The 10,092-nt window shown below is 28.1% G+C and overlaps 1 protein-coding gene across 1 annotated transcript in view; it reads left to right on the forward strand.

Moving 5' to 3' along the window:
- The first annotated feature begins 7,656 nt into the window (after positions 1–7,656).
- LOC111397815 (putative late blight resistance protein homolog R1A-3) overlaps positions 7,657–10,092 on the forward strand; it is a 4,186-nt gene continuing 1,750 nt past the window's right edge. Inside the window, exons 1-2 of the mRNA XM_023024791.1 lie at positions 7,657–9,461; positions 9,532–9,706. Coding sequence (XP_022880559.1) covers positions 8,654–9,461; positions 9,532–9,706 — 983 coding nt within the window. The 5' untranslated portion in view covers positions 7,657–8,653. The remainder of the gene's footprint in view (positions 9,462–9,531; positions 9,707–10,092) is intronic.

Below are 10,092 nucleotides of genomic sequence, written 5' to 3' on the forward strand. Positions count from 1 at the left end.
CAGTGTGCATGGAGTGATTTGAAAATTATTCCATATATATGTCTTAACTTTTTTTTTAATTATAGTAATTTTTATTAATATTTAATTTAAAAAATTTAAATATATCTAAAATTTAATTAAAAATGTTGAAATTAATATTTTTTTTTATCTATAAATAGCTTTTACAATTATAATTTTTTTACAACTTTTAAATAATTTTTTTACTTAAAAGTAATTTTTTACATTTTATATAATGTAATTTTTTTATTAATATTTAATTTAAAAAGCTAAATATATCTAAATATTTAATCTTAAAAATTTTAAGTTAATATTTTTTTACTTATAAGATGCTTTTGCAATGATAAGAGAATAAGGGATTAATATTTTTTTTTTATCTATAAATAGCTTTTACAATTATAAGTTTTTTATTATTTTTAAATAACTTGAAGTGCTTTTTTACTTATAAGTAACTTTTTACATGCTAGATAGTGTAATCTTTTTATTAGTATTTAATTTTAAAAACTAAATATATCTAAATATTTATACTTAAAAAAATTTAATTTAATATTTTTTAACTTATAAGCAGCTTTTACAATTATAAATTCGTTTTACTTTTAAATAACTTGAAGTGATCTTTTTTACTTATTAGTAAGCTTTTACATTTTAGAAAAGTACTTTTTACATTCTAGATAGTGTAATTTTTTTATTAATATTTAATTTTAAAAACTAAATATATCTAGATATTTATACTTAAAAAATTTTAATTTAATATTTTTTTACTTATAAGCAGCTTTTAATTATAAGTTCGTTTTACTTTTAAATAATTTGAAGTGATCTTTTTAGTTATAAATAACTTTTTACATTTTATAAATAAAAGAATAACTTCCATGTAAAAAGTTATTTAAAAAAAATATTATTACTAATAAAATTATAGGATATGGTCGATAGATGATTGCGTAAGAAAATGGAGAAAAAGTACTACATGTCAGATTCAAAGCAAGTAAATTGCAGGTAAAATAGAAAACGTCGTGTCAAATTCAAAGTTATACGGTTCATTTTTGTCACATGCATTTTCACATTCAATTGGTTTGAAATGGGTCTAGTCAAAGTGATTTTTTTTTTAATTATATTATCCCTCCTTATCTTATTGTTCATTTTTGTCTCATTGATTTTCACATTGAACTGGTTTGAAACTAGTTTAGTCCTTTGAATCTGACACACATTACTCTTTTCTCACGCTATCAACTATCAACCATATACTATAATTTTATTAGTAGTAATATTTTTTTAAATAATATTTTGTCACACTGTAACTTTTTTTTTTTAATTGGTGAAGTAGAAACGACATCGTTTTCTATTTTACCTGTAGCTTACATGCTTTGAATCTGACACAGGGTATTCTTTCTTCATTTTCTCACGCTATCAACTATCGACCACATCCTATAATTATATTAGTAATAATATTTTTTAAAATAATTTTTTACATAAAAGTTATTCTTTATTTCTAAAATGTAAAAAATTACTTATAAATAAAAAGATTACTTCAAGTTATTTAATATTAATAAAAAAATTACACTATCTAAAATGTAAAAAATTACTTATAAATAAAAAGATTACTTCAAGTTATTTAAAAGTAAAATGAACTTATAATTGTAAAAGCTATTTATATGTAAAAAAAATTTAACTAAAATTTTTAAGTATAAATATTTAGATATATTTAGTTTTTAAATTAAATATTAATAAAAAAATTACACTATCTAAAATGTAAAAAGTTACTTATAAGTAAAATATTACTTCAAGTTATTTAATATTAATAAAAAAACTTATAATTGTAAATGTTACTTATAGATAAGAAAATATTAACTTCAACATCTTTAAGTAAATACTTAGATATATTTAATTTGTTAAAATTAAATATTAATAAAAAATTACTATAAGTTTAAAAAAAAACCAAAGATAAAAGAAAAGAAAAGAAAACAACATATACTAAACTCCTTGCACGGAGTGTTAGAGCTCCATGTAACACTTCGTGCATAGAGCATTAACACTCCGTGCATGGAGTGTCCATGCGCGGAGTAGAGCTCCATAGAGACACCCCATGCAAGGAGTGCATGGAGTCCGTGCATGGAGTGTCTTTATGGAGACACTTGCAGACACTCCATGAAAGTTATTTTTTTTAATATTTTAATTATAGTAAATATTTAATTAATATTTATTTAAAAATGTAGAAATTAATATTTTATTATCTAGAACTAGTTTTTACAATTATAAAATTTTTTAGTACTTTTAAATAATTTGAAGTGATTTTTTTATTTATAAGTAACTTTTTACATTCTAAATAGTGTAATCTTTTTATTAATATTTAATTTAAAATAATTAAATATGTTTAAATATTTACTTAAAAATGCATGCACAGAGTAAATATTCACTCCGTGCATGAAGTAAAAAAATTTTACGTTTTGGAAATTTTTTTCTTATTTATTTATTTTGTAATTTGTTTTTTTTTATATTATAGATATTTTTTTTTCTATTTAAAATTTTTATGAATTCTTTTCTCTTTATTTATGATTGAACTTAATTTTTTCAATTATTTTTTCTCTCCATGAAGGAGAATTTTTTTTCTATTTAACATTTTTTCAATATTAAATTTTTTTATATTTAAAATCTTTCCTATTGGTTAAGGTGAAAATTACTCCTTTTTTTGAACAAAGCTAAACTAATCATTTTTGTCACATGCGTTTTCACATTCAACGAGTTCAAAATGGATTTGGTCAAAGTAGTTTGATTTTTTTATTATATTATAAAAAAATACAAAGTAATCTACTATTTATCACTATTTCAAGTCACTCATTCTCCCTCCTTCAATTCAATCGATTAGCTTTCATGTACGAAAAAAAAACTTCTCCAAATTCTTGTTTCTTTATGTGGGTAAAAAACATCGCGCAGTCCCCATTTCAATCGTAGGGAAGAAAATCGTAGAATTTTTGACGATTATCTTTGGGTATGTTCTTGCAATTTTTTTTTTTGTATTTATGTTTTTTAGTTTTTTAAGATTTATTTAAGGTATGTAGTTTTTATTTCTGTGTTTAGATGAAAATTCTAGCTTGGCTTATCTTCCCCTACCTTGATGTGAGGTGTGTTCTTGTCTCTGTATATACGTGAAAATCTAACTGGAGTTTTATTTTATTTTTCTTAGATATGGCTATGAATATGTTTTTGTTTGATATTTGCTTTCTGGTGGATTTATTTCTTATTTTTTAGGCTTTATTTAATTTAATATATGTTTTTTGGTTGAGCGTGTAAAAGTTAACTAGGTCTTTTTTTCTTTACCCTTATCTACTTGAGAAGCTTAAATTTTACGACCATTGTTGTTTTTATTTAATGAGGCTTACAAGAGTTTGTTTTGAATATGTTTGGAGTCTTTTTGATCCATTTACTAGTGTTTACAGTTCTACTGTTGTTTGCATTCATAAAGATGATTGTTGATTTGTTTAGCAGTTAAAGACACATGTATCATTCATTTCTTTTAAGGAGAGAAAATGTGCCCAACCTATAAAGATAAAAAAATTAAAAAGAGAAAGAAATTTATAATATGAACAAAGCAAACTTAAAAAAATATTATGTAATTAAAAAAAATTAAAGAAATTAAAGTTACAAAAATGAAACAAAGAATATATTAATATTATTTAATTAAAATTGAAAAAAATAAATTTTATCATAAAAAGAAAAGAATTAAAAAAATTTAAATCCAAAATAAAAAAAATATAATATGAACAAAAGAAATTTAAATAAAAAATAAGAAAAAAATACTCTCCGTTGACGAAGAGTATTTCTCCATCCACGGAGAGATTGTCTCTCCTTAGAAGAGTTCAAAAGGAGAGTTCTCTCCTTTTGAAAGGAGTGTCTTTCTCCGTGAAAATGAATGAAAATTTATTTTGTTTATTTATTTAATTTTTAAATTTTTTGTTTATATTATAGATTTTCAAAAAAAGAATTCTATTTAATTTTATTAAAAATCTTTGCTCATTGAACTTAATTTTTTTAATTACTGTTTTTTCTCTCATTCAAATGACATATTTTTTTCCATTTAAAATTTTTTCAATATAAATTTGTTCAATGTAAAATTATTTCAATTTTTCTATTGGTGGAAATTACAAATTAATTTATTTTTAAAATTTTTTTGTTCGTATTATAGAATTTTTTTTTTCTATTTACAATTTTTTAAATTCTTTTCCCTTTATGATTGAACTTAATTTTTTCAATTACTGATTTTCTCTTCTTCAAAGGAGAATTTTTTTTTTCTATTCAAAATTTTTTCAATATAAATTTGTTTTATTTAAAATTATTTCAATTTTTTCGACTCGTGAAAATTACTGCTTTTCCTTGCAAAAAGCTTAACTTTTCATTTTTATCATTATTATATTGAATCATTCAATTTCAAAATTAATATTACAAATAGTTTACTTTGACTATTTTTATAACTAATTGAATCACTTCTTCCTTAAACACTAAACTCATATCAACATTAAAAACGCTAATATAACGTTCAAAATAATCTTGCATGTGCGTTGTATGGACGATAGACTAGTTTTTTAGGAAAAAAAAGGAGAGAAGCAAGTTGGCTTGGCATCTTTATTTGATATTAAAAAAAGCTGGCTTGGCATCTTTAACTGCTAGTAGGGAATGCAAGCATCTTTATTTGATATTTTCCAACTTGTCCTCTAAGGGGAAAAAAAAATTAATATGTAATAATTCTAACTTACTCGGCCACTTGTCTTTTGATTCTATTACTTAATTAAATTATTTTAATGTGGCCATATTTTTCGTATGTAGCGTCAACTTTGTTAGGTAAAGTTTAATTTCCTATCAAATTGTACTTAAAAAATTATCTGAGAAGCCATAAATAATTAAAAAGGGAAAATTGTTGTTGTACATAAAAATTTGTATATAATGGTGTCCCCCCCCTCCCCACACTCACATGGCTCCATGTGAGTGGGGGACGCCATTATGTACAAATTTATTTTTCCTATGTAGTGTCAACTTCGTTAGGTTAAGTTTAATTTTCAATAAAATTGTACTTAAAAAATTATCTGAGAAGCCATATATAATTAAAAAGGGAAAATTATGTACAAATTTTTATGTACACATAGCACACTCCATTAAAAAGATGTATTAAAAGCCAACTTGATTAGGTAAACTGGTAAAGATATATTTGCATTCATTTCTTTTGTTATGCTTTCTTTTCTTGATAATTTCTAACTTGTCTGGAAATTGAATACAAGCATCTTCAGTCGAGATATTCCCTAGTTTGCCTTTAAGAGCAAAACAAAATCATCTCATATTATATTACACCACTTGTCTTATGATTCCCATCAAGCACATGGTGGGCACTGGAAATTGAATACAAGCATCTTCAGTCGAGATATTCCCTAGTTTGCCTTTAAGAGCAAAACAATTATATTACACCACTTGTCTTATGATTCCATTAATTAAATTATCTTAATTAATATTCCAACTTGATTAGGTTAAGGTTTACCTTCAACCAACTTTCCCTATAATTAGAGATGTTCATATGACTAATTCCATCAATCAATCTCCCTCTCTCTCTCTCGTCTAAAACAAAACAATATTTTGTATACAAATATGAGACACATCTGCTACACATACCTTCTCATTAAACTCTCTCTGTGATCCCAAATAAACAATACTTGATAGATCTCTCTTACAATACTTGTTAAGGCAACTGTCGAGGCAACTATATTTGAAAAAAAAAAAAAAAACAAAGAGCGAGTTGGCTTGGCCCGACCCGACTCTGCTCGTTAAGGTCCGAGCCGAAAGCTTGGATCTAGCTAGATTTTTTGACTGAGCTTCTACTCAGCTTGGCTTGGGCCAAAAGAAGCCCAAAACCAATTTTACTCGAGTTAAGCTCGAGCTTTGAGTTTCGGCTAGCGATTCAACTTAGCTCGACTCGTTGACATTCATACACAAGAGTGAAAAATGTTTCATGGATGCCAAATGTATCTCTTTCTTCCCTTCAATTGAAATTGCTAGTTGGGAATACAAGCATCTTTATTTGATATTTCCCAACTAGTCCTTTAAGAGAAAAGAAACAAAATAATTTAATATGTAATAATTTTAACTTGCTCCACCACTTGTCTTTTGATTCTATTACTTAATTATCTTAATATGGCCATCTTTTTCACATATAGCATCAACTTCGTTGGGTAAAGGTCAATTTTTCAATCAACTTGTACCTAAAAAACCTAAAAAATTATCTGAGAAGACATATATAATTAAAAAGATGTATTAAAAGCTAACATGATTAGGTAAAGATCTATTTACATACATTTCTTGTGTTGTGCTTTCTTTTCTTGATAATTTCTAAGTTGTCCGTTAATAAAATCATTTAGTATATATGTAATAATTCTAACCTACTCCATCACTTGTCTTTTATTTCTACTACTTAATTAATTATCTTAATATGGCCATCATTTTCCATTAATTAATTAATTATTTATTTTAATATGGCCATTATTTTCCTTTAAAGTGCTGGCTTCATTCGGCAAAGGTAAATTTTCAACCAAATTGTCATTAACATCAAATTATTTGAAAAGCCCAAAAACTGCCAACTTGACTATGCAAAGGTCTATTTTTCTACATTTCTTGGTCATATTTCTTGTCTTGATTTCAATCATTTTGAGGATTAGTCTCATAAATTGGTAAAGTATGTGTTTCGGCACCTTTTTAATCGTTTAGTATACCTTCTGTGGTACTAAATTTAGCAGTAGGTATGATAAATCGTGCGTGAAGGGAAAAAAAAAGAAAAAAAAAGAAGAAGAAGAAGGAATTTGATCTATTCACATTTTGCAAGGAACTGAAAGAATATTTACATTATTCGTTCCATTATTTCTCCATGCAAATAAGGTGTAACTTTTGGTTTTTATATGAAAAGTTTCTAAATCTCAAACTTATTATAAACTTATTTACTTCCATTTTTCACTCAATAGTAAAGAACTCTAGATTTGGTTTCTTTTGTGTAGCACGCGAATTACAACAAAAATTAGTTATCCCCGATTTCCCTATCTATTTATTCATTTTTCTTTTTCGATATACAAGGGTTGACAAGAGCACGATTCTCTAGCATGACATAACATATTTGGGTAGCACCTTTAAAGGTTGAAAAAAAAAATCTTTCTTTCCTTCAATTGCCTGTTTGATTGCAAAGATGAGATTTTTGTGGAAAGAAAGCGAATTTCAGGGAATTGAATTGTCTAGAAATTGTATTTTTGAGAATTGTCAATTTATTGTATTTTATTGGTATAATTTTTCAAGTAGAAAATGTTGAAATAAGAGTGTTTTTTTATGTTCGTTTGACTTTGTTTTACACAAAAATTGTCGATGAAAGGGATTAAGTTTACTGATATTGCGGATAGATTTTGTTTCCATTACAAAAAAAAGGAAAAAAAAAATCCAAAAATCATCTATATTTTAGTGTTCATTTAATTTTGTTTTATATGAAAACTATCAATTTAAGGGATATTCTCTTTTACAATCGGTCCTAAAATTTATTTACATTGCAAAAAAAAAAAAAAAAAAAAAAAAAAAACAAAAAGGCACTTAGAATTCACTTTCCCACCATATAGGGGGGAAAACCAATTCCATGATTTCAAGGAAAATAGGCGCGTTGGAGGGTAGCATGGAAAATGAATTCCATGAAAATTCTTGCCCATCAAACACTCAAATGTGGAAGATGCAAATTAATTTCCATTGTCCATGGAAATTCTTGCCTATCAAACAGAGTCAGGATTTATGGTGGGAACTGGAAATTGAATACAAGCATATTCGGTTGAGATATTCCCTAGTGGGCTTTTGAGAGCAAAACAAAATCACTTGATATTATAGTACACCACTTGTCTGATGATTCATTAATTAAATCATCCTAACATACCAACTTGATTACTCTAAGGTCTACGTTCAACCAACCTTCCCTATAATTTGAGATGTTCATATGACTAATTCTCATCAATCTTACTCTCTCTCTCTCTGAAACTAACAATATTTTGATTACAACTAAGAGACACATCTGATACACATTTCCTCTCTATAAACTCTCTATCTGATCAGCATTTTGTCCAAACCAACAATACTTGATGGGTTTCTCTTACGAAAATCTGTCACTTCTAGTCACAAGCCCAGATCTCCTTTCCCATCTGCAAGATTTAAAGCTTGATGGAGGAGAAAAACTTGTTAACTTTCAATGGTTAGGGCCATACTTTTTAGCTTTTCTCAAATATGCAAAAGAACTGCACGAGGATTTCATAATACCCGAAGGGAATGACTTCAGCCCGAGATTTATTGATCTGATGAAGTGTCTTGATGATGCAGCCTCCAACTGCATCTTATATGGAGAGACCGAACATTACAAAAACTTTTTAGAAATCATTCTCTCTTTCATGCCATACATTAAGAAGCTTTTCACTCTTCAAAACATGCAAGAATTTGAATGTTATTATGGCGATCCACATTATGAGCCTCGGGAAAGCTTTATCAACTTTCTTTATGAAACTATTGGAGAATTGCTTAATTGCGAAACATATTCCAGTGTTCTTGTGAGTAATAAAGTCAAAGTTCTTTGGAAGGAGCTGAAATTTCTGCTCACTTTTTTGTTGATACAATGCAATATAAATCCAAAATGGAACAGCAACAGATCGAGCAGATGTTTAAAGGGAATATAATCACAGAAATTGAACATGTATACGACACAGTAGGGGTTTTCTTGCATAAGTTTTTTTTCACCACAGACCATGTTACCACTACCGAAATGGATGAGCCAATTTTTCTTCTGTTAGAAAGGATTGCGTCTGTGCAAAACGAGATAAAAAATCACCGCATTGAAGTCCTAATGAAGCTGAATTCTGGAATTGGAAGCCTACAAGTTGCAGAAAGTCAAAGTGAAGTATCATCATCCCAACATAAAAACATTCCTATGGCAGAACAGATGATTGTGGGCTTCGAGGACGTGACAACACAAATTGCAAGTAAGATTCTTGGAGGACCAAGCTACCGCCAGATTATTTCCATCGTTGGAATGGGTGGTCTTGGCAAGACATCTTTAGCAAAGAAAGTGTACAATGATTCCAACGTTCGGAACTATTTTGATATGCTTTCTTGGTGTGTTGTTTCTCAAACTTACACAAAGAGAAAGCTGTTGATTGACATTTTGAGCTCTGGAAGTAACCTTCACAGAGATGAAATTTCAAAAATGGAAGACGAAGAATTGGCCGAACGTCTTTACAAAAATTTAAAGGGGAGAAGATACCTCATTGTTATAGACGATCTGTGGGATAAAGAAGCGTGGGATGATTTGAAAAGGTTATTTCCTGAGGACAAAAATGGAAGCAGAGTATTGTTCACCAGTCGGCAGAAAAATGTGGCATTGGAAATTTCACAAGTTGTTCTTGAACCTCCTCTCATGTCACCAGGTGAAAGTTGGAATTTATTAGAGCAGAATCTGTTCAAGAGTGACCGTTGCCCTCCCTCTCATGTCACCAGGTGAAAGTTGGAATTTATTAGAGCAGAATCTGTTCAAGAGTGACCGTTGCCCTCAAGAACTGCAAGCTATTGGAAAGCAAATTGCAACAAATTGTCATGGACTTCCGCTTTCGGTTGTCACGATAGCTGGAGTTCTTTCAAACATGGAGAAGAAAGAAAGCTCATGGCAAGATGTGTTGGAATTAATTGAATTTGATTTGGGTTTGATTTGGGTTTAAAATATTAAATGTAATATTTAATGATATGGGTCATTGCAATTAATTTAAGTGAATTGGAAAAGTCTAGGCCCATATGTTGATAAGCCCATTTTAAGTGGTTTTTATATGGAAAGGAGTCCCACATCGAAAGTTTACAAGAAAATAGTCTTGTTTATATAGTGGGTTGTGTAAATAATATATAATTTAATATGTTACCTACCACTTGGCTAACTTTAGCTAGCCAAAGGCTAGCAAACTAGCCAAAGGCTAGTCACCACTAGAGTGGTGCTTCGCACCACTAGCACCATTCCCCGGACCCGGACCCGGACCCGGACCCGGTCCCGGCACGCGCACGTCGCAAAGT

The sequence above is a fragment of the Olea europaea genome, chromosome 7, assembly GCF_002742605.1.
Source record: "Olea europaea var. sylvestris chromosome 7, O_europaea_v1, whole genome shotgun sequence".
Taxonomy (NCBI): domain Eukaryota; kingdom Viridiplantae; phylum Streptophyta; class Magnoliopsida; order Lamiales; family Oleaceae; genus Olea; species Olea europaea.